Source organism: Rhinatrema bivittatum, chromosome 5 (genome assembly GCF_901001135.1).
Source record: "Rhinatrema bivittatum chromosome 5, aRhiBiv1.1, whole genome shotgun sequence".
Classification (NCBI taxonomy): Eukaryota; Metazoa; Chordata; class Amphibia; order Gymnophiona; family Rhinatrematidae; genus Rhinatrema; species Rhinatrema bivittatum.
Window position 1 is genome coordinate 177437440 of NC_042619.1, and position 26281 is coordinate 177463720.

Here is a 26281-nt window from a genome sequence, read left to right on the forward strand (position 1 = left end):
CTTCCCTTTATTTTTGCAAGCCACTTCTCTGTTAAATCTGGCAAAAGTAGTAGCAAGGTCTGGGGTTCACAGCATCAATAACATTGATTTTTTTTTAAATAATTTTTATTCAGCAGCATGCACAAACATATATGGCAGATATCAGTATCATTAAATCACAAAAGTCTTATAATGCTACAGATGATTGCCAATAACCACATAGAACGAATGAAATAGATGCATCCAGCTAGTATACATTTTTTGAACCCCAATTTTCTCCTTATTGAGAATCATCTTTCAGATTTTGATTTTAGAAAATGGATTGCTGGTCCTAGCCTAGTAGATGCAAAAGACATTGCTAGGCAGCCTAGATGGGCCAACCGGCCTTTTTCGGACATCATCTACTCTCTTGTTCTGTATGTTGTTGGGAAACATGCTGTTAATACTGTCTCTCTCTTATCTTGTTATGCAGGCAGTCCTGGACGCCATCAAGTAAGACCAGCACGACTACTGTGGAGACCACAGAGTAAGGAGAATTGCAGTGCATGTGCTTTGACTGTTTCAGTTTTGAATCACAAGGGTCTGCTTTCTCACATTTTAGATGCTGTAAACCATTCAAACCAATGGCTGAACTGGCACCATACTGTATAATAACTCGGTGTGTGGCACCTAACAGAATGCTGCTCTGACAATGGGGGCCAGGCAGTTGCAAGAGTTCATGATGGTGGTGCTTTGCTTTATAATTTTTAAATTAAAATGAAAACAACAGGGAAACTTCTCAGCCCTTTGTAATGTGTTTTATCAAGCACTTAAGATTTTCGGTAGCTAAATATTGATTCTCTAAAAATGGCTAGTTTGAAACATTTTCCAGCACTGTGGAAAATGTTCTTTGTTGGACTTTTGAGTAAAGAAAAGTTGTTTTTTTTTAAAAACAGGAACTCTTCCTGCCTTTTTAGAGTGCTGCTTTAAAACTGTGTGCTTGCTACCAGTGACAGTTGGCTTTTTGCACTAATCATATACGGTAGTTGTTTGGTAATTGCAGTGTGCTATAGACAACTGGTTTGTCTCATTCAGTCCATCAAGCACTATAGAATATCTTGGGGACAACACACTGCAGGACTTATTATCACTACTTCCCCTCACCGATACACGAACAGCTGAATTCTGCAGTTCATCATGCACGGAATGGCCTTGTGTGCTAAACTCTTGCCTGCGGACATGCTGCACGGCACTTACTTGAAGAGGGGCTATGCAAAATTGCAACTTCTAATAGGTCCATTCTGTGCACAATTGTAAGTTTAGGCATCCCTGGTCAGATGAATATCTAAATGAATAGAAGCTGACACCGTTTCTACGAGGTACAAAGTTAAACACGATATCTTTCTGTAAATATTACATTTAAACTGTTTATAACTGATCAATCCCCTTAAAGGTCAGCCTTCCCCATTCATTCCCTCCACCACCTCACGACCCCCTACAATGTCTACCAAACCTAAGTTATGGACTTTTGAACCATCATCATAATTCTCAGAAACTCTCTTTTCTTATAGATAATTCAGCACATCACTTCTAGCCTTTGAAGAAAGTATACCTCCCATATCTCCAGGAAGGTTCTTTTTTGCTGGAAAACATCGCCGACTTCTAAACTTTCCATAATCAAAGTTCTATGTCATACACTCTACCAGTGCCAGAATGAAGGAGAGTTATATCCCTCCATGCCGTGTAAAATATTTTTTCCCCAATAGAAAAGCTTTTCTCACAAAACATTAATGTCCTGTCGGGCGAATTTTTAAAGGGCCACGTGAGTAAAAATCAGGACTTAAGCGCACAAGTTCTGGACCCTGAAAAAGGGACGGGCAAGGGGCGGAGTCTGGGAGGGGCGGGGCCCGATGGAGACCATCTGGGACTGCTGCCTTTAGCTGCTGTTCTGAGGAAGCACGTGCCGCAAGTTGCTTCTGCTCTGACGGAGCAGTAAGTAAAAAAAAACAAAAAAATGGGGATAGTTAGGGCTAGGTTAGGGGTCAGGGTGGAGAAGGGAAGAGGTAGGAAGAGTAGGGTTACGGATAGGAAAGTTCCCTCCTAGTCCGCGCGCTCCTTTTAAAATCTACCCCTTTATTTCTAAACCTCAACAATGAAACATTATCAAAAAGTATTCCTTCTACTCAAAGTGGAATCCTTTGTCTTAATATTTTAGTCAAGTATCTGTAGCTGGGTGCAAGACCAAAAGGCATTTAATCTCCTAAGTTGAAAAAAATAAGTGGTTTGTAAAAATGTACAGTATATTGTTTCTCTCAAAATCATTTTGCCTGAAATCTCCCCAATTCTCCCAAAGCATGCCTGCAACTGATCAGCTGAAAATTCTGTCTCCACCTCCTTTTTTCATCTCGCTACTAGTCCTTCATCTGGATCATAATTTATTAGCTTCTTTAAAGCCTTGCTTATTCTTGAGACTGTTATTTTCTCCACTTCATCCAACTGAAAAATATTTGCCAATTTAGCATAATGCCTCAGTTATAAATAAGCAGAAAAATCCTTATTAATTGTTATACCTTTGGTACTGAACAGGTAACATTCAACCTCCTTCATCAGTCACCTGCATAATTTATTTAATAATTCCTGATTTCACTTGATCTCTGGGAGTAAAATAGCGAGTCTCATGAATAGATAGACAGGAAGTTATTGAATGTGTTTTCTCAACAATACCAAGCAGCCACTTCCATACATACCTCAGAGGGGAACTAAAATACTCCTGTGAATATTTACTGGTAATTTAACAGTTCCAGCATGTAACACGTACTAGGGATGCAAAGGAGCTGTATAGTTGTTTCTGCCTTGTCAGTAGTAAAACGTGAGGACTCGTATACACAATCTTTAAGTGATCTTGCAAGACAAGCCAAATTATAAATTTCTAGGTCTGGCAGCCCTATTCCTCCATTCTTCCATTTCTTTTCCAAATTTGGAACTGTATCCAAGGCTTCTTGCCATTCCACAACAATCTAGACACCTGTATTTCTAGGATTCTTATACGAATTTTTATAGAGAGAGCTTGAAGTATATACAACCACCTGAGAATGAAACCTACCAACTAGAGTGGTAAAGAGTAAAGACTGCTACTGTTGTAGCTCAGTTTTGGAATAAGTGAGAAGCGCATATAAAGTCGGTATACATTTTTTGGATTCTCTGATAACATAACTCCCAAGGATTTAAAAGATCCATTATTCCATTTCAGTTGAAAAACTTCTGCCCACAGTTGTTTAGTTTCTGACTTGCTCAAGTTTAAGTTGAACTCTGAAAACTCCCCAAATTCTGTTATAATTGTCATTAAGACCTCCCAAGAATGTGCAGGGTTAGTGAGAAAAGCTTATATGTCATCAGCAAAAGCTGCAGTTTTAAAATGTCTATCACCAGTTTTCACCTTTTCTCCTTCCTGGAGAGAGGGCAAGTTATCTGGTTCCTCTACAAAGCTCAAATTCCTCTGATATCTCACCACTAACTCCCACTGCTCTTTTGGGATTACTATTTAACAGCTGAATCATACTAAGAAAATTAGCTGGGATCCCAAATTTCAGCAGGACTTGTAAAAGATATCCCCACTCCACTCAGTTGAATGCTTTCTGGAGTTGAAGCTGACCAGCAGAAATGGGATATTGGATCCATCTACATTTTTCTGCTAAAATAACCCTCACATTTTTTATCACATACCACTGCCACACAAAACCTATCTGGCCTCAGATATTAAAATTGGAAGAAATAAAGCCAATCTATTGGCCATGTTTTTAGCAAGCAAGTTTATGTCAAAATTTATGAATGATCCTGGCCTGTAGGACTCTGGTTTTTCAGGATCCTTTCCTGCCTTTGGTATCACCATAACTGAGGCTTTATTATATGCATATGGAAAAACTGTTTGGGCTGGATTTTCAAAAGATTATGCGCGTAAATCCGAAGGCTGCGCACGCTTCTTTTAAAATCTACCCCTTTGTCTAATAAATCCAGATATATTGCTTTTAGTGGCTTTTTAATTTGATGAACTAAGATTTTATAAAATTTAAAAAAATCCATTTGGGCCAAGTGCCTTATGTAATCCAGCTTGCTGGATACCAATTGAGATTTCCTGTTCTGTTAGTGGTTCATTCAATTTATCTGACTGTTGTTGAGACAACCTAGGAAGATGCGAAACCAACACACCCACTTTGACTCACTTTTTCTAATGTAAAGAGGTCCTTATAAGAGTCTGCAAATAACCCGAGAGATAAAGACCGATACTTCACGCATATCCAGCATAGCTCTCTGCTTCAATGGCAGGGGAGAAAGACCGATACTTCACGCATATCCAGCATAGCTCTCTGCTTCAATGTCAGGGGAGAAAGACAGATACTTCACGCATATCCAGCATAGCTCTCTGCTTCAACGGCAGGGGAGAAAGACCGATACTTTACGCATATCCAGCATAGCTCTCTGCTTAAACGGAAGGGGAGAAAGATCGATACTTCATGCATATCCAGCTTAGCTCTCTGCTTCAACGGCAGGGGAGAAAGACAGATATTTTACACATATCCAGCATAGCTCTCTGCTTAAACGGAAGGGGAGAAAGACAGATACTTTACGCATATCCAACATAGCTCTCTGCTTCAACGGCAGGGGGAATGAAGAAAAGTGGATCTATATCCAGACAACAACCAACAAGGACTGAATTACATAGTCTGAGTAAACAAAAGCATGGGTGTAGCTTGCTTATTGTGGCGGTTACTACTCCTACTAAGCTAGATATTCACTTAGATGCAGTTCCAACACTGCTCTCTACATTAATGGTGGGGGTGGAAGGGAAATAGAACCAAAAGGTTACTAAGAGCCAAGACTAACAGAAGTATGAGAAAAAAAATAGTGCAAAGCTTACTGGGCAGACTGGATGGGCCGTTTGGTCTTCTTCTGCTGTCATTTCTATGTTTCTATAGTACCCGCTGTAGTAACTCTGATAAAAATATTCCTAGACAGCAATAGTCTATCCTTGACATAGTTTGATATGCATTTGATACATGGGTGAAATCCTTCTCAGATGGGTGCAGTGTTCTCTAAACATCCAATAGGTCCAAGTGAGTACATAAAAATGGAATTCCCTTACTCTTATTCACCTTTTCATTTTGCTGATAATGTGATCTATCGATAAGGTAGTATAGATAGATAACCTCACACCATCGCTGGGCTCTTATCATATCCTATTAGCCTTTTAAAGGTAGACAAAGAATTTATGTTCATAATTATTTGGGGCTTAAATATTGACGAGAACTACAGGGCACCCATAGCACTCTGCTTCCAAAATACAAAAACGACCCTCTGGATCTTTAATCATCAGCTTTATGTGCCAAAATCGCTACTCCAGCTTTATTACAATCTGCAGATACATACAACACCTCACCCAGCCACCATTTCTTCAACTTTTCATGTTCCTTGTCATCCAGGTGTGTTTCCTGCAACATTACCAAACTAGCTTTATGTTGATTTAACATATTTAATATCTTATATTATTTAATCACAGACTTTATTCTTCCCACATTCCAGGAAATTATTTATATATCTTTATTAATAATGCATATAATTCTTATTTCCCATTTGGTTTGCAAAGCTTATATCATCACATCAAAGAAGACTACCCAGCCTTAGCCCTCCTTTTCTCCTCAAAACGTTTTGGGGCCGATGCAATCCAGTGTGCTCAGCTGAGTGCACTGTATAACTCATGGTTGGACGCACATCCACAACCCCTTATGCTATAACGGGATTAGCGTGTCCAAAGTGCGTGTCCAACCTTCCCCCCCCCCCCCACAAAACTAATAGCACTCATCACATGCAAATGTATGTTGATGAGACTATTAGCTATTCTCCCCAGATCCAAAAAACAAATGTACGCCTGCCCTGCACATTTTTACGCTCAGAAATTAACACCTGCCCAGAGCAGGCATTAATTTCTGAGCGTCAAAAAATGTGTACAGAAAAGCAGAAAATACTGCTTTTCTGTACATCCTCCATGTTGTGTCCCGCGGCCATGGCAGGCCACGACCGCGGTCCCCTACCTCGTCCACGGTGGCGACCCGCCGCGGCGGCCTCAGGGGAAACCCCTGACCGGGTGCTCGGTGCCCCGGCGCGGGTCCCTGGCCTGACCGTCGGGGGGAGAGCCATTCCTGCTCTGCCCCCGCGCCGATCCTGCAGCCGTTCCTCCGCAGAGGAAATCAAAGATGGCCGCCGCCATCTTTAGGCGCGAGGCCGCGCCCCTTCACTAATTTAAAGGGACCTGATCTCTTTAACGAGTCTCACCTGTCCTGGATCAGCCTGAGCAGAGGAAGTATATAAGGGAGCTTCCTCTGCTCATTCTCTGACTTGGCAACGTCCTCCAGCGCTGTCTAGTCTGCTTGCTTCGGTGAGTTCTTGACCTTCGGATCCCTGTTCCTGTTTCATCTTGGTCTTCTCGGTTTCTGACTTCGGATTGGCAAGCGGTGATTCTCTGGTGTGACCTCGGACTGGCAAGTGGTGATCCCTCGGTGTGTGACCTCGGACTGGTAAGTGATAACTCTCTGGCACCTGATCTTGGACCCCTCCTGGACCTCGTCTCCAAGGGCCGCCTAAGTCCCAGCGGTCCGGGTCCCTACGGGCTCCTCCTGGGGGGACCGCGGACTTCCAGGGCGAAGCTCCAGTCAGCCCTTGCACCGATACCGCGACTCCTCGGGGTCCACCTAAGTCCCAGCGGTCTGGGTCCCTACGGGCTCCTTCTGGGGGGACCACAGACTTCCAGGGGTGAAGACACAGCTCCTCTTCTAGCCTCTTCATCTGCCTGCAGTCGTCTCCGTCTCCAGAGCCGAGGGTCAACTGCGCTCCTCTTCTGTTCTGCCTCGCCACCCGACGAGAGAACCTACGGATCATCCGCAAGGTTGGCCCAAGGGTCCACAAGCCTGAGCATAACACTCCGACTTCATATCATGGTGACATTAAGTCAAAGGAACCAAAAGGTTTAAAAAAAAAAAAAAAGTGTGCCGGCGGTCAGGTTAGGAAAATGGATGCTTGTAAAATTCAGCATCTGTTTTCCTAATCCACTGACAGCTGCACCCACTGCCAAGGAGGCACTAGGGGTGCACATTTGTCCCTAGTGCCTGTTTGGCAGCACGACCCCCTCATTTAAATATTCAATCTCGGGCCCAGGAAAGCGGGTGCTCAACACTGAGCACCCATTTTCCGCACTGATTTCTTTTGTATCGGCCCCTTTAAGTCTACTTAACGTTCCCATTCTATCACCCTCCTTTCTATTCTTAATCTGCAGTGCCAACACCCTGAACAGAACAACTCTTTCCCTTTACCTAATATAGGTAACAAAGTCACATTCCATACGCAAGGTGTTGTCCTGCCTCCAGGGCCGGTGGGAAGCACTAGGCAAACTAGGCCTCGGCCTGGGGCGCTGACCATTAGGGGGCGCGAGCCCTGTGGGGCTGCGAGCAATGGTGTCAAAGAGGAATGGAGATTCGGCCCCCACATGGCTCGCGCCCCCTCCACTCCTTTTTGCCGCTGCGGCACCGCCACTTGTGGTCCCACATGACTTGCACCCCCTAATAGGGGTGGCAGCAAGACTAGGGCAGGATGGTATGACCGGGGGGGGGGGGGGGGCGGCAAGATGAGAGGGTGTGGGCGCAAGGCAGAGGTGCCTAGGGTGTCTAGTCCCTTTGCACCAGCCCTGCCTGCCTCCCACCCCAAACCCAACTTCAAAAGTGTTTATCCAAAAATTATTTGTAAATCAGACTCATTTGTATAAACTTCCCTTCAACAACCCACCCTCTTAACCCCTTCCTTTAAAGTCCACCCTGTACAAATCATTTTCTTATCTATTTACATCAGTTCTAACTTTCAGAAGATATAATAAACAAATCATATCCTCTTCAGCACTTAATTTCAGTTCAGAACTTAGTATTAAATTAGTTTACTGTGTAGCAGTTACGCATTACCACTGACAATCTGGCAAGACAGCAACAAATCCTATCCAATAGGTTCATCCATATGTCTCCTGAAGTCGACTACCATGTTCCAGAATCAGATGCAGTCACTTACCCTAATTAAAATAACTGTAGTCTTAACTTAAAAATTGGATACAAATATTTAAACAGCTAGAAATTCCACTCAGATCTAGATGATCTCAGTCCCTCTGTTATTTCAAACTACTCTTTCACGGTTCTTAACCGAGACACACAAAAAAGGGCTTGGTTATGTTAAATAACTGAAGTTTTCTTCTGCCAAGCCACCATTTTAGTTCCAAAACACATTTAACAATATTATATTCACTTCAGGATGCAATTTGATAAGGTTTGATACATTTGTAAAGAGGGGTAAACAACCACTCTCCTGACAGTGTCTGTCTAACGATGGTGATTCAGAAACAAGTCTGAAGCACTAATAGTGCCATCGTTTTCCCCAGAGTCATCTTACAAGTTTTGTAAACGCAAACAGTGGCTTGCACATTCTCAACCAGCTTTCTCTTTTGCTGATTCTTTTTACTGGAACATATAGGTTTGCATGCACTCTATGACTACATTTAATCATACTTTATTTCCTTCATGAATTACTTGCAATTTTGCAGGAAACATATTCTGCGTACTTTCATCTCATATATAGTTCAGAGCATATCAGCATAAATTCATGCCTGTTAGCTGCTACCTTTAGCAGAAAAGGTCATAAGAACATAAGAATATAAGAAAATGCCATACTGGGTCAGACCAAGGGTCCATCAAGCCCAGCATCCTGTTTCCAACAGTGGCCAATCCAGGCTACAAGTATCTGGCAATTACCCAAAAACTAAGTCTATCCCATGCTACTGATGCTAGTAATAGCAGTAGTTATTTTCTAAGTCAACTTGATAAATAGCTGGTAATGGACTTCTCCAAGAACTTATCCAAACCTTTTTTAAACCCAGCTACACTAACTGCACTAACCACATCCCCTGGCAACAAATTCCAGAGTTTAATTGTGCGATTAGTTTTAAATGTGCTACATGCTAACTTCATGGAGTGCCCCCTAGTCTTTCTATTATCTGAAACAGTAAATAACTGATTCACATTTACCTGTTCTAGACCTTTCAGAGGTCAAATTCTTCTTGTTGCCTGAATCATTGCTGTTTTATATGCAAAGTTTGACATGCTCAATGACATGTGGTTTCCCATTTGCTTCCTGCTTCAGGCCAAGTCTGTGATCTTGTTCTCTCTGTAGTTTCTCTAGGCTTGTATTTAGGCCAATACATTCATTAGCCATTGCTCTAAGCATAAGCCTTTGAAAATGACCCCCTTAATAAAATTCCATGGTTGAACAAATACTCTGACCCTTCTAACTTCTCATGTTTTGATTTTTGCTCTGTTTACTTTCAACAATGATATGCTCTTCTAAGCAGCTGTCTGAGCATTTGAGAATGATGATTTACTCTTACAAAGCAGGTGAAAGCTGTATAAAAATCTCTAATGCTTTCAGCTAGCAATTTCCAGTGTAAGAAACATTAATAAATGTTAGTTATCTTGTGCGATTATAGCTGAACAGTTAAAGTTTTGTTTCATCATTCCAAAGTACTTCATTCTAAAAAAGTTACAGGCTTATCAAGGTTTCATTTTGCATACTTAAAATGATTATTTGTATTATGAAATCATAGAAAAAGTCTGTTTCTGACAACTCTCCCATGTAAGTCATTGTTGCGGACAATTATTCTGTCAGCTCAACTTTTCAACAGGTCATTTGCAGTGATCTGTGGCTCAGTGTTGCAAATTGAGTTTCACTGAATATATGTGTGTGAATATGTGTATAACTCTGTATGTGTGTGTGTGAATAATCCCTTGTGGTCAAATTCTGAATGCAGTGACAGGTATTAATAGCATATCCATAATAGCTATTCCCTCTATACACTTTAAGGTGAATTTTAGATGGACATGAGTGCACTTTTGATATGTGAATACTCCTATAATGCAAATTTATTTTTTTCCTGGTTGCCTGTTGGATTGAGTATAGGTTTCAAGGCATACTTAAGCCTGTAACTCATTGGAATATAAATCACTTTTTTATTATTTGATGCGCAATAAGCATAGGTAATTAATAAGTAAATAATGGTGTTTCACCACTTCTTGTTTTCCAGAACAATCCATGGATCAGACCAAGATGCTATGCCAAGATCTAACCTGGTTGGGAGTACCAGAGCAATGTAAGAATCCAATTGATTATTGATAAATTTTAAGGCAAGCTGAAATGAGCTGTAATGAAATTGCCATTAATGATAAAATACTAGTTTTGAAAATTTGTTGAGTGGAATGACAGAACTGGTCAGATCCAATTGGCATTAAATGACAGAAGTAGCCCACTGGAATTTTGCCAGTGATGAGGTGATTTCAAAAATTGCTAAAATTATAAAGTGCTGTTTTTGTTTTCCAATATTAAAATTTCGGTTTTTAAGAGTTCTAATAGTGCCCTGGCAGCAGGCATGATCAGATAAATGCTCTATAATTAGACACCCTCACCTTCAACAGCAGGGCATCTAACTGTTGGCATGGGCAATTATCTCATGATAATAACCGCTGCTGAAAATGTAAAACTCAGCTTTGCTCAAATCTGTCATGCATCTTAAAAATGATATGCATATGTGATTTGCATGTGTTTAATAAAATTGCAGGGGCCAAAGAATTAAAGTTGTGTGTGAAAGGGGGTGTGTGTGTGGAAGGTGGCTTCTCTTTGGGCTGGATTTCAATACCTACGCGTGGGTGTACATTTTGTGCTCGCAACCCGGCGCGCACAAATGTACGCTCAATTTTATAACATGCGCGCGCAGCCGCGTGCATGTTATAAAATCCGGGGTTGGCGCGCACAAGAGGGTGCACAATAGTGCACCTTGCACGTGCCGAGCCCTTGGGGAGCCCTGCTGACTTTCCCCATTCCCTCCGAGGCCGCTCCGAAATCGGAGCGGCCTCAGCGGGAACTTTCCTTCCACCCCCCAGCCCTATCTAAAACCCCCCCATACCTTTATTTTATAAGTTGCACCTGCCTCCGGGCAGGCATAGGTTGCGCTCGCCAGCCGAGGGCCAGCCCGCGATCTCGGGCACAGCGCCAAATGGCCGCTGTGCCTGGAGGCTCCGGCCCCGCCCCCAGACCACCCCGGACCGGCCTAGCCCTGTTTTCAAGCACCGGGACTTACACGCATCCCGGGGCTTTACACGTGCCGCCGGGCCTTTTGAAAATATGCACGGCGCGCCTAATCCCCCTACGCGTGTAAATCCTCCTGGATTTACACGCGTAGGGCTTTGAAAATCTGCCCCTTTATTTGTAAATGATTATGTAACAATGTGTAAAATATCAAAAGATTTGATATCAAGAAAGGAAAACCTCCATAAAATCAGTGACTAAAATGTCAAGGAAAATGAAGCGATTTATCGGTTTTTTTAAATCTGTTGGAGGACAGTGCTGCTGTTGCAAAGCTTTTCTGTAAGGAACCCTAGAGATCTCACAGCATATTAGTTAGAAGCAGCTAAGCTGAAGAAAAAATAATCATGTTTAAAAATTCTTGTTGTAAATTAAATTATTTTTAATCACATATGTACCCCTGCCAACAGCTGCTACTGATACCTGGAAGCCTCTATCTATCCCAGCATCCTTGGAAATCAGAAGGAGCAGTTGCTGAGGCCCCTTGAAGTTGTTATAGCAACCTTTGTGGCACAAACCATAAGCTTACCTACCAGCAGGGAAATCAGTGCTTCAGAAACTAGTGGGCTGCCAGATACCAAGATGAGCTACAACTCCTGTTCCTTAAGGATTTCCTCCCAGTCTGACAGGCCAATGCAGAAAGATACATTCTGCCAATGCACAGCTTTGCCTGCATTTGAATATCCATTACGTAAACGTTACTGTCGATGCAGCAAGGAGATTTACGCTCACAAAAATGAGCATTTTAAAAAAGGACGACTTAGCATCCTTGCATGGAAATCCCAAGCAAATAAGGGCACTGAGTATTACTCTCCAATGCAAAGAGGTACGTTGGCTCGGCCAGCATTTTCCTTAGTGCTGGAATCTTAACTTTTGGGTCAGAGATGGAGTTAAGTTTCCAGCGCTACTGCGCTGGGACTTAAAACCCGTGAAAAATAGAAAAAAAACTGTGAAAAACACTTCACGGATGAGTACTGACTTATCTGGCGAGGTTTGCCACTTTATCCGGATAATCTGTACTTATCTAGGTAAGTGGCGGCAGCTGCCACTGCATGATCAGCCTGTCAGGGACTGACCACCCCTTGAGTTAAAATGTGCATTCTGCCTGTGCCAAAAGCACATTTTATACAGAATCCGCTTTTTAAAACTCCTGATGCATTAGCTTACTGCATCGAGAGTTAATAAAAAATTAAACTGGGCATTAAAAATGTGCCAAAAACCAGAGCACAGTTTCATAATGTTCAGATTACTGCATCGGCCTGTGAGTGTGTGACAAATGCTAAAGGAATACCATGACCACTGGTAAATATATTGAGAGTTGAAAACAAATTTTTTAGAGACCTGAAAAATGTTTCAAATTGGTCAATGTAAAATTGATCAGTTATATAATCTTTCTGTTAAATTAATTGTTATAGAAATGTATTTCTAAATGATCTTGGGAGAATTATTTTCAGGAAGTAATGTACAGATTCAGGAGGCCTATGAGTCTGAAAAATGATTCTGTGTGTTTTTAGGTTTGAAAAACTTGATGAGAAATTCAAAGTGCCATCACCCGTAACCTCACCAACATCCAGGTAATGTGAGTTTTCTTTCTCAGCAACATTGTTATATTGTGGCTCCATTCCGTTTATAATGGTTTTACAGTAAGTTTAAACAACCTACACTGGAGAATTATGAAAACCACAAATATCTCAAACTTCAGTATGGTTTTCTGACTTTTCTGCAAATTTATTTCTTGCTGTATTTTTTTCTGCAATTTCCCCTTTGCAACATCTGTGCTGTGATTTCTCTTCTGTGGCAGGTGGATGTTTTATAGAAAACAATTCTGGTTTGACTATGCGTAAGTTCTGCAAAAGCTCCACTGTGTTTTTTTTGCAGAAAATAGCAAATATGTTCTATAGTTAGGCAAAGCTACAACTAGATGCATCTGTGTTAGGTCCCCAGTTTGTGCTGTGAACAACATCCAGGGGTGCTATGATACCAGGATTCAAGTTCAGCGGGGGGAAGCTATCTTCCTGGGCCCCTGGCATGGTCAATAACTCTTTAGTCTGGTGGTTCACATTTCAGCTGGATGAGGTTCCAGAAGTGCAGCAAGACCCAAAATAGGAGAAAGGAAGAAAAAATTAGCCAAAGAAAAAAAGCCATACCTTCCCAACATTTGAAGTACATACCTTTATATAAAAAAATAGGAGCAATGAGTTACAAATTAGCAATCGCCCTAATGTCCCTCTATTCAACCAGGGTACTGGAAAAAAAATTAGGCCTAGATTTTCTAAGACACCGCGTCGTCGTGAATCGTGCAGTTCAGGTGGGCGGGCCTGCGATCGCTGCTGGCTTTCGCCCCAATAGTGCCATTGTAAAAGGTGGTGCTATTGGGCGTGAAATTGGAAGCAAAAAGGCTCCTTACCTTTTAGCCGTCCATGCTGTCTTCGTGGCGTCCGCCCTGGTGCCACCCCAACTCCTCCTGTTTCCCCCTATGCCCTGGTGGTGTTCATAATAAACAGTTTAACTTAAAGATGAGCATCCAGGCCAAAATTGAGAAAATCAAGAATACTATCAAAATATTAAAATAAGAAAAACAATAGTTTCCTTGTCCATTCTAGTTCTCTTTACTAGTCTCCCTTCACTTGCACTATCATCCATCTCAAATGTATCTTCCCCTTGGAGCGTAGAATAACTGGAGTGTAGTTCCAGTGTATTCTGGTCTAAGATTGAAAAAGATCCCCAAGCTCAAAACTATCAAAAAATCCAACAAGTTCAAAACTCTGAACTTGTTGGATTTCGGAACTTCACTACAGTTATCCTACTCTGTACACCAATTCCACAACTCCAGGTCTCTTGCTTGCGTTGGTCAAGAATCAAAAACTTCTTCTCAACCTTACTTCCTCTGTTTGTTCAGGCAAAAAGATATCTATTTTCATCCTTTTAGGATGCCAGGAGTATTCCCTTCCCTCCAAAATGAATAAGTCTTCTTCCAAAAATTTCTTCTCTACTCCAATAACTCCCAACTGTTAATCAAAACCCTCATGGATGAGGAAAGAATCCAAGAACCAAGCTTCAGCTCCTCAAACACTCACTTGAGATCTAGGGATGATCTCTAGCTTCTTTCCTTCATATGAGCTCTTAATCCCTGAAAACTGAGCATACTCATGGGGATTTTTATATCCCACACAAGCCTCCCCCAGAAAGATGGGGTTATGGCAAAGGGAGGAATCCCAAATATCAAAACCCCTCCTACTTACTGCCTATTGCTGGAAAGTATACATAGGAGCAAATGTTAGACTGGCAAAGCCACGTCACACATGCATGTAAATACATGGCCTACTATCACACAAGTACATAGTGCCTGCCTCTCTTACCCTTACACACAGTGCCTCTCACCCTCACACATTTCCAGAGCCTGCTTCTCTCATATCTACACACCTGCATAGTCTGCCTATCTTACTCATGTAGGGGCTGATTTACTACAATGCGCTAAAAGGGCCCATTAACACATGTAATTGTAATGTGCCTTCGTGTGATGGAGGCATAATTGAATGTGACTGGCTGGCATCATTTTAAATCAGATGAAGCAGCGCCCAGAGACTATTGGGTGCTCTGGGCCCCACTAGGCCACTAAGTTTTACAAGGTATGATGGAAAAATTTGGAGAGGGTCAGGCTAGGGCAGTGATGGTAAACTCCAGTCCTCAAGTGCTACAAACAGGCCTGGTTTTCAAAGTATCTACAGTGAATATGCAAGAGAAAGATTTGCATGCACTGCCTCCATTGTACAGAGAAGGCCAACCAAAATGATAAAGGGGATAGAACAGTTCTCCTATGAAGAAAGGCTAAAGAGGTTAGGGCTGTTCACCTTTGAGAAGAGATGGATGAGAAGGGATATATATTAGAGATCTATAAAATCATGAATGGAATAGAATGTGTTAATGTGAATTGGTTATTTACGTTTTCAAAAAATACAAAGACTAGGAGACACTCCATGAAATTAGTAAATAACACATTCAAAACAAATCGGAGAAAATTTGTTTTCATAGAATGTACAATTAAGCTCTAGAATTCATTGCTGGAGGATGTGAAGGCAGTTAGCATAGCAGGGTTAAAAAAACAGTTTGGACAATTCCTAGGGGAGAAGACCCATAAACTTGTTAACCAAGAAGACTTAAGGAATTGCCACTACTTATCAGTATGTGATAGCAACACTGGATCTATTTATTTTTTTGGGATCTTGCCAAGTATCTGTGACCTGGATTGGCCACTGTTGGAAAGAGATTACTGGGCTTGATGGACCTTTGGTCTGACTCAGTATGGCAAATTTTATGTTCTTAGGGTTATTTTTTAAATGTATTTGATTTGATAGTTTTTTATTTAAGTTTTGCTAGATACTTTAAGATTTGTTTTGAATGTATTTGATTTTTTGAATTAAGTTTATTTGATTAAAATTTGATAAGATTGAAATATATTGCATCTTTTTCCATGTATAGGGATTATATATTAACATCTGTCAACTGAGGTTATTTCAGAAAAATAAAGCAGATTTCTTAAAAAGTTATCTTGGTAAATGGCTTGCTCCAGAAATCAGTTAAATCTTTCAGAAAAATAATAATTGGGAACTAATTTAGTCAATTTGTGAGTTAATACAATTTTAGCAACATCAACATTTAAAACTCTCATGTTTTAATTATTCCTTTAGCCACACTAGCCCAAAAATCATTGAAGAGATGCTAAGGGGTCTGTTTAGTAAGCAGTGTCAAGGATAATGCAAGCGTACCTTGCTTTAAACACCTGTATTATTACTTAATGCATATTAATATGTGTTTACATACAATAGCGTAGAGATTTCACCATTGATGCATTTCAATGCATAAACAATTTATGAACTGCTAATATGCAAAATTATGCAAAGCAGTTAATTTAATTGTAATGGATCATATTAACACTGCATCTGAGTTAATACAGGCATTAATTAAAAACTTCAACAGCATTAAGAGGCAATTTTCAAAGGGATTTCCATAGGTAAAAAGCATGCAGGTAAAAGTACATATATCGTTCCATATTTTATGAGCATTGTATTTCGCTGGGCTGAGTTAAGCCAGTGGAAAAATATACATGCAGGGAGAATCATTTCAAACAACTCTGTGCAGCTCCATATACAATATGGCTGCATCGAGATCTAACACAGTATTATATGTATGGTTATGTGCAAATAGCTGCAGTATATTGAAAAAAACATGTATTTTCCCGACATATTTTATAAATATATGCGTGTATATTTTACACATGAAAAAAAGAACCAATTTTCCTGTCTTATACTTGTACTTTTACCCATTATGTAGGAAGGTCAGTTTTATGCAAAGCCCATTTCTATGTGTAAAACATCGTTTTACCCATGGAAATGGCTTTGAAAATTACTCTTAGGGACAATAACTTTTAAACAGCCGCATGGGTGTACATGTGCGTGTGTTTGCCGGCCCGTGCCCAGGGACGAGGCCATTTTATAACATGCACACGTATATGCGCGGATGTTGTAAAATAGCCTGATCGCGCACACATGTGTGCACAGTTTTAAGTGGACGCGTGCCTATGTGCTCAAATGACACTTCTACCTCGTAAGTGGGGGGATTTTAAAGACATGCGTGCCGTTGCCATTACCAGTTCATTCCCAGTTCTCCCAGGTTAGGGATAGGACTTCCAATCCCTCCTAGTTTACTAGCCTCCTTTCTCCCCTGTTAGCCTCGACCCTTAAAACCCTTCTGATCTATTTGTCTTTATTTTATAACTTACACGCTATCCATAGTAGAAGTAAAGTTACGCGGTAGGGGACCCGGCACATGCCTGGGCGCGTAAGAATTTATGCACAGATTTCATGGTGAAATCCAGGAATTTCCATGCCTTGCGTATGCCATTCCCACACCCTGCCCCTTTTTTGAAACTTCTCATTTGTGCATGTAGTGGCAAATATGTGCATACAGTGGCAGCTTTTAAAATCTGCTCTGCATGCATCAGCCCAACTTGTGCAGGTATCTCCCAGTTTTGGCACCCGCCGGGCTTTTAAAATTCACCTTTATGTGCAAGGTTTGGTCAGAAAATCTATCCATGGAAAAGGAAGGGGCAAATCTCTGTGGGCACTTTATTCTTGAGCAATACTTTTACTTTGAAAATTGGTGGCAAGACCGCAGGTAAAAAGTATCCACAGAGTTTGCAGCTAAGTGAGTTGTATGAAAATTGCTTCCTAAACAATATTAAATGTGTGCTCTTGTGGTGATTTTAGCATCTATTCACTTAAGGGCATAAAGCCTTTAGTGGAGAGTGCACTGCAGTGATACATGTTAAAAACGTGTGTTACTTTACACGTGGAACACATTTTAGTAAACAGGCCCCAGGGAACATCCATATCCTGCCTCCAAGTATGGTGGTCATCTTGTTTTATACATTCTGTTCTGGATGAATCATTGCACAATCACTAATTAATGAAAAGCACCATAACAGAAGAAAATATTTACCTCATCTCATTGAAGTGGCTGGTTTTGATCATAAATCATTGCGGACAATTTTTTTATATTGCCAAGTACACATTTTGCAATTGGATGAAAACGAATTATTTTTATTTTAAAGGACTCCTGGCGTTCCTCCTCAAGTACCTTCAAGAACTGATTCACTCCCATCACCCACAAAGGACAACAGTAACCGGTAAGGCAGGACTTCTCAATCTTTTGGCCAGTGTAACCCCATTTTAGTACTTGAAAATTTACATGACCCCTAATGAACGACCAAAACACATTTCCAGGGGGTGCAGTCCCCCTCCAACAACCATTCCTTCTTGCACTCCAGCTTATCCCCTCTTTCAACCTTTCCAGAGGAACACCTCTTTTAATCTCCTCCCCTCCAGCAGACCCCCCTCTTTCAGCCTCCACTACTCTCACCTGCCTAGCCCATCTCCTCTGTCTCATCTTTTTTGGCCAATTTTGCATCCCCCAGCCGATTCTCTCTCACCTGCAGGATGTTCTTATAACCCTCAACGGATCCTCTGTCATCCTGTCCTTCTTACCCCATCCCCATTCCATTACAGTGCTGCCATTTGAGGCACTTGTGACCCCATCTGGGATCCCGACCCACAGTTTGGGAAGCCCTGTGAATGCATTTAATTAAAGATGATCAACGTGCAGGGCAATAACTGTAGTAAATAAGTGTAAATATACAAACGATAGATTATTGCAGACATAGCTGGTTTTTTATGGCTTTAGAGCAAATGAGAACATTGTTGTTCGACATTATTTTGTACCATGTCTAATTTACAAAAAGATATTTGAATTTGAGCTCTTAAAATATTTTATTTTAAGTAAAGAGTGGAGGAGTAGCAGCCTAGTGGTTAGAGCAGTGCGCTATAAACCAGGAGACCAGGGTTTGAGTCACACTGTTGCTCCTTGTGACTTTGGGCAAGCCACTTTATCCTCAATTGCCTCAGGTACAAACTTAGAGGCAGATTTTATAAATCTGTGCACACGCGTACTTTTGTTCGCACACCAGGCGCGAACAAGAGTACGCGGGATTTCAATAGATACGTGCGTAGCCGCTAAAATCCGGGGTCGGCGCGCGCAAGGCTGCCCAAAATCAGCAGCCTGCGCGAGCCGAGCCGCGCAGCCTGCCTCCGTTCCCTCCCCCCACCTTCCCCTCCCTTCCCCTACCTAACCCACCCCCCCGGCCCTATCTAAACCTCCCCCCTACCTTTGTCGGCAAAGTTACGCCTGCTGGAAGCAGGCGTAACTTTGCGCGCGCCGGGCCAGCTGCCGTGCTCCGAGTTCTGGTCCAGGGGCTGGTCCGGAGGCCGCAGCCATGCCCCCGGGCCGAAACCACGCCTGCGGCGCCGCCCCCGAAACGCCGCGTCACTCGTAGCATGCCCCCGACATGCCCCTCCATGCAAGCCCCGGGACTTACGTGCGTCCCGGGGCTTGCGCGCGCCACCGAGCCTATGCAAAATAGGCTCGGCGCACGCAGGGGGGGTTTGGGGCAGGTTTTCGGGGGGTACGCGCGTACCCCTTTGAAAATCTACCCCTTAGATTGTAAGTCCTCTGGGGATAGGGAAATACCTACAATACCTGCATATAATCCACTTTGAAGTGCTGTGAAAGTGGAATATAAATCTAAATAAAATAGACAAGATAGTTGCATGGCCTGAATTTTGAAACCTAAATTTTCATAGTTCTTCCTGATTTTATGAACTGGAGGAAATACAAAATAACAAACAGACAAGCAGCCATTAGAGTACAATTCTTTTCACACAGAAGAATAGTTTTGTCAGTATCATATTACCTGATAAGAACTTAGCACTGAGAAATGGCAAATACAATGACAACGACACATTGCAGTAGGAGCCTGCTTTGAGTTTTGGCATCCCCTAAAATGGCTGTCTATTTTAGGATATGGAATAGTGTGTGTGTTTATATCAGTATCTATTTGTACACACATACACTCACGCTCACACACTCTCATTTCTTAATATGGACAGCCATTTTGGGAGCTGCCATCACCCAAACAGGCTCATATTAGATCCGGTCACTGTCATAGTATTTGCCATTTCCCTATGCTAAATTCTTATCAGGTAATATGATACTGATAATTTTTTCCTCTATGCAGAAGAATACTTTTATCCTCTTATGGCTGCTTGTCTGTTTGTTTTATGGTATTTCCTCCATATATCAATATCTATCTATCATACTACTCTAACTGCTTTACATGGGGCTGATTTTTTTAACAACCCATAAAAGAAAGTTTGCAAATATGCACATAAGTTATACTAATTTTGAAAGTGAACTTTCACATGCATGTTTGCTTTGAAAACTAACCCCTCCAAGACTACCTGCACACAGATCTGCTAACTTGTATGCAGAAATGTTTGGGGAAAATTTGCATGCATACTTTTGAAAATCCCAAAGTATGTGAGTAAGTGCAACCCCCGTCCCAACTACACCCCAAGGACTGCCTCCGCTCAGTCTGGGTAGCTTTATGTGTATCTAGGACATATGCATGGAAATTTCCCCACAAATATGGCAGGCAATATTTAACAAGCCATCTTTACCCGTAAAGCATTGTGTTGACCTATGGAATGGCTTGGAAAATTGATCTCTGTGGTGGTCAATTTTCAACGTTGCATATAAAAAAGGCAGCAAAGGCTTCAGGTTTCAAAGCAGCAAAGGCTTCAGGTTTCAAAGCAGGCTTACTCATGTAAGACCACTCCAAAAATGATACTGCCATATCTGCCCACACGAGTTACAGATGCTGTAATATCTGCTCACACTTTTTATGAAAATGGGCAGGTATACTTTTTAAAATCCAGAAGTATGCATGCAAGTCCATACTGCCCCTAGGATTTCCTCTGCTCAGTTTGGGTAAATTCATGTGTGAAGATGACATGTGTTCATGAATTTACCCACATATCGGGTGGGAAAATTTGTAAAAGTCCATTTCTGAATATAAAAACTCTACCCGCAGGAGTCTCTTTGAAAATTCCCTGCATGAGGTCACTTGGGCACATGGACTTTACTCCACATTTTCAAAGTGAACTTATATGCATAAATTCCCTTATAAAATGCTTAGGTGATTGCCTTTCACCAAGCACAAAATGATCTGCGTACAGTTGCCCCAAGCTTTCCTCAGGTTGTAACTTGTGCGAGTTAAGTTAGGCGCATGCTTTTGAAAATAAAAAAAACAAGTACGGCGCTTAAGTCCCAGCTCAGCCCGCAGAACACCTAAAGAAATGAAATTGGCATATTTTTATGCACTCTGAGCCCCAGGAAAGTTTATAAAAGCCATTTACGAGCATAAACCCATGGTTTTTCCTCATACTGTATATGGCTTTGAAAATTCAGCCCATGTGTTTTGTGTTACCTTGGGCTAGACGTGCAATGCATTTTTCTCATAAATACGAATGGGAAAACCCCTTTAGCACATCTGGCTCCCTTGTGTGGGGTTCTAGGAGCTGCATTGGTCCTGGGGAAAATGAATTCTTTGTTGGTGGTAGTTTGTATTGCACCAACATGAAAACTATTGAACAATATTATACGTGAGCATTCAAAGCCACATAAATCATTAAGACCTGAGGAGAAGGCATTTCTGTGATCTTAAGAGCGTAGGCGCATGATCATCTTTGGATAACAAGATCGCCTGAGATTATTTCTGGTGACCACCATCACAACATCCAAATATTATAAAACACAAGAGGAGTGTAATTCACTTTAAAGTGCTGAAAAAAGTGCAAAAAAAAGAATATAAAAAAAAAATAAATCTAAAATTATAATTGTTTCTTTCACTTTGATGGACGGTTCTTAGAATAAATGTAGTCAGCAGCATTCCCATGCCAAGCAAGGCACTGGGCCTTCTGTGCCACAATGCTGCCAACAAATCACAGCAAATTGTTTCACAGTTATGCTGCACACTTGGAATTGATCCATGACATGTCCAAGCTTCATCTGGATGTCTTGAGCCTGAAAACACATTACATGCACTGGGTGTGGAACTGCTTTGATATTCTGATTGAAAGGCGGTTTATCAAACATCTAAACTAAAGTTAATTCATATTTTGATTGGTAATATGACTAGGCACTACTGAAACTGAAACTAGATCTGCCATTATGTGAAATCTGTAGAGTTCACCAATAGGGTGTGTAAAAGCAGAAAGATTGAGTCAAGTATTTAGACATTCGTTGAGGTAAAAATATGCTGGGCCTCATGTGTGGAGTACCAGAATGGAGAAACTTGTACCTGCTGAGTGCAGACATCTTCAGATTTTGCTGTATAAGCTGATCTGTAATAATGCATCAACTTCGTATTTACTGAAATAACGAGGCTCAATACTGCAGAGCGAAAGGAAAATAGCAACTGGCAGGGCTTCTTTGAAAGGAGTAAAGTGAACCTCACTGTAACTTTTGATTCTCAATTAGCATGTGGTATAGTGGTGGGATCTTTGACTCCTGTCCTGTTACTCAAGCACTAACACCAGTCTGCTATATCAAGTGATTCAAAACATGGTCAAGTATGGAAGTTGCATCAGGAGAGATTAACAGTGATTTCAATTTTTAAATCTTTTTTTTTTTCATTTCCTACTTGTTCTCTTGGATGATGGTAAAAGACGAAGCACTACTGAGAGAAAGATGAGGTAATATTTGGAATACACTAGCATGAAAAATTGTAAAATAAAGTCACTGTGGAAGAGAGTGCCTTCCTAAATCCATACAGGGGAAATTAAATTACATATCACTTTTCTGAGGTTATGTTTTCAAGTATCTTACTTTGAAAGTCTTATATGCATGGAGACCATGCTTGTCCCCTTTTTCTGGGCTGGTGATTTCCTACAATCATAAGTGACCCTACATGGTACTCTAGTTGTAACTATAATTTTATCTGCTTTGGTAGTTGACTGCTGCACCTTTTGTATCTTAAATTATTGTAGCTGTTGCTTAACATTCTCCACTGCTGCGGAGGGGCATAAAAAAGATTTAAGAATAAAACTTTCTTGCCCCAGAATAAGTGAGAAAGTTACCTCTCTTAACTGAGAAAGGTATTATAGGCCATATGAAAATGTGGCATTGATTTCAATTAGCATTTTGTAAACTACTGACTAGACCATTTAGCATACTGTTGCTTGCTCAGACTGCAATCATATGCATTAATAGAGGCAACAGAAAAACAACCATGCAATCAAACAACCATGCAACCATTTTCAGAGCTTTCTATGGTACATTTGTCTATATTATAACTGAGATCTTGTCAAATCAAATCAATTTCTTTGATTGGTGGAGCAAAGAATTGGACCAGTGTTAAGCACTGGATGCGGTTTACTTGGTTTTCAGCAAAGTTTAGACACTGTCCCACATAGGAGGCTTATACAGCCTACGGGGGAGCCACAAAGTGGTTGATGGTTAGAAACTGATTGATTGATAGAAAGCAGAAAGAAATGGTAAATGGAATTCACTTTCTGTAAAGAAGGGAGTTTTGTGAAGTAGTACAGGTAGGGCTGGATTTAGGCCTTGGGAACATAGGCACATGCCTTGTTTGCCAAATTCTGAAGGCACCCGAAAACTGGGACTCCCTCTACTGCTTTCTGATTTCTGGGGGAAAAATCTCCTACCCCTGGTTCTCTGCCTCTGGGCACCATAATCTTAAATCCAGCCTTGAGTACAGGATCTGTCTTGAGGCCAGTTTCTATTCAATATCTTCTTGAGTCATTTTGCAAAGGGGGTTAGTAAGAAAAGTTTGTATCTTTTCGCAGATGTCACTAAGATTTGCAATAGAGTGAACACTCTTGAGGAAGTAAAAAAAAGCTTGAGGCATGGTGGAATGCTTAGCTTATTTTCAGTGCAAAAAAAGTATAGAGTCATGAATTTCAGTTGCAGAAATCCAAAGGAATTAGTATTAGTTTCATTGCTTAGTTATGGGTCTGTAAAAAATGGTAGAATTCTCCACGAATATCATTAGCAGTGTACTTACAGTTCTTCACTTTTTTAGCTAGTGTAAGGTCATAGTTTGTTACAGCCATTGACAGATGAGTGAAATGATACTGACTGATCTTGTCTTATTTTACAGGAGCCAAGATTTGGATAATCTTATTGGAATATCAAATACTGCAGGGAAAAATGACCAAAGGTATGGATTACTTTGTCTGATGCTCTTCTGTCTCTCATTTTTTTCTCTCTCGTGCTCTTTTTTTCTCTTATTAAAAATACACTGTTGTAGTTGCATGAACTTTAAAACAATTAAAAAGGCAAATAAGGCAGCAGTAAGCATGATTTATTCTGAATATTTTAGTGGTACTCCGACTGCTTTCATTGACTGAACTGAGGAATGGTGTTTGTTGATCAGTAACCTTTATGGTAATCTATTCGTTCTTTTCATTAATAACATTTAATTCATGATACTTTTAAAAAAACCTTTAGCATAAAATCTTTTGAAGTACAGAGTAAACTTGCATTGCCTATTATTTGATAGCTATTGTAGTAACCTGGATGGTTTCATTTCTTTTTTTTTCTAGAAACCAAAACTTTGATGTTTCGAACACTGCAGGAAAAAACAAGAACAGGCAAGTTTTTTTGTTGTAAGGGTTCCCCCCTTTTCTTCTTTCCTAAAACAGTTTTTTTTATTCTATTTTAACCATTTTTCTTCCTCTTGGCTATCCTACCAGGATCCAAAAAGGTAAAAGAATATTGCATTAAATAAAGTAGATGTTATACTTTGTGTACAAATTATTCCCTTGCTCAAGAGCTGAGACCTTGGAAAGTATGTGACACCCAAACTCCCAGGAAGTAGCAGCAGAATTCTCACCCAACTTATACACAAAAATCAGAAAGCTCCTTCTATTACAAACACACAGAATCTGACTCCCCTTTTGCAACATTTATTAAACGTGCACACTTGCAAATATACATTTATTATTGTTAAAAAAGATTTCAGAATACCTTTAAGCTGAAATTAATATTTTTTATTGGCGTGAGTGACATAAGATTTAATAAAGATTAAAGAAAATTTGTTAGGCTGTAGCCTCCTCCCTGGACTCACCGGCTCAAGATACCTCCCGCTTGGCAGGACACCAACTTTGGACACCCAGTTACGCGCACAACTGGAACCCGACAGAAGGATGCATAGGCACACGCACGCACCTACACACACAGGGGTAGATTTTCTAAATTTGCGCGATTGCGTACTTTTGTTCACGCAGCAGGCGCAAACAAAAGTACGCTGGATTTTATAAGATACGCGCGCAGGGCATTTAAAATCCGCCTGACAGTTTGTAGGTACTTCTGTGAGAAACCCTGGCCATCGCCCAGCATTTGACATCACATGCCCTGGCTATTTAATCCTACCTTGTCCTGGACTCTTTGCCTCAGCAACAGGTTTCCTGAGTAGCTCACTTCTCAGTATGTGCTGCTTGTCCTCGTTCCTGCCTTGTTCTTCTGTTCCCGTGTTCTTGCTCCTTGATAGTCCAGTCTTCTTTCTTCCCTGTCACACCTAGTCTTGTGTGCTGTTCCTGCTGCACTCCTGCTTCATTGGACTGTCTTCTTGACTTGGCCTCTGCTTGGTTCTGGGCCCTCCTGATTGCCTCCTGGCTCTGACCCTGGCCTTGGATCTGAGTAGTGCTTGTTTGCCACCTGCCTGAGTCAACTACATCACTACTCAGGGGTCCACAACCATAACAGTTTGTCGAGGCCATAGACCCAGTGGATTTGTCTGCAATTCATACCATCTCTGGAATGGCACAACGCATTCAGCAACAACAGAATGTACTGGACCAGATCACAGAAGTCTTGGAAAGACTAGCATGGATGCTGTCTCCACCCAACTGGCACTATCGCAGTGACATCCCCGCTGGCCCCAGCAATTCCTGCTCTGCCACTGCCTCAACTTCCTCCTCCACCCAGATACCACGATGACCCTCAAATGTCAAGGATTCATTGCTCAGTGCTTTATCCACTTCTGCAAGCCACTCTCTTCCCTATGGACAAGGCCAAGGTAACCTTTATATTATCCCTAATGGGAGGATCCACTCTCGCCTGGGTCTCCCCACTGTTGGAACAGAAAGACACGATCCTAAAAAATCTACACTGATTCTTGTGAGACTTTCGCCTCATCTTCAATGAGCCAGAACGAGTATCATCAGCTGCTTTTGACCTTTTGCAGATACATCAGGGCTCTTGGACTGTGGGAGAATATGCAGTCCAGTTCTGGACACTAGCATCTAAATTGCAGTAGTGTGGTGATAGCTTGATAGCAGTCTTCCAACAGGGCCTTTCGGAGACTATTAAGGATGAACTGGCTGGTTGCAACCTACCCAAGGCTCTAGAAGATCTCATCAGCCTAGCCATCTGCCTAGACCTCTGCTTCCATGAGCACGCTCAAGAACGAGGGCAGGCCCATTGCCTGATACAGCTGGCATTTCACTTCCAGCGACCCATTGTTCCTCCCAGAACCTCAATGCCACCCAACCCTCCTGACAAGTCAATGCAGGTGGACTGCCTTAGACTCATGCAGGAGGAACGTCGGCGATAGAGAAACCTGAACTTGTACCTACACTGCACAGGCCCTGGCCATTGTGCCACTCAGTGCCCCATTAAGCTGGAAAAC

The 26281-nt window shown here is 41.5% G+C and overlaps 1 protein-coding gene across 1 annotated transcript in view; it reads left to right on the forward strand.

Annotated features, from left to right (window-relative positions):
* SCEL (sciellin) overlaps positions 1 to 26281 on the forward strand; it is a 241197-nt gene that overhangs the window by 110970 nt on the left and 103946 nt on the right. Inside the window, exons 11-17 of the mRNA XM_029603190.1 lie at positions 452 to 505; positions 10121 to 10186; positions 12690 to 12749; positions 17786 to 17860; positions 22296 to 22322; positions 23750 to 23809; positions 24195 to 24242. Coding sequence (XP_029459050.1) covers positions 452 to 505; positions 10121 to 10186; positions 12690 to 12749; positions 17786 to 17860; positions 22296 to 22322; positions 23750 to 23809; positions 24195 to 24242 — 390 coding nt within the window. The remainder of the gene's footprint in view (positions 1 to 451; positions 506 to 10120; positions 10187 to 12689; positions 12750 to 17785; positions 17861 to 22295; positions 22323 to 23749; positions 23810 to 24194; positions 24243 to 26281) is intronic.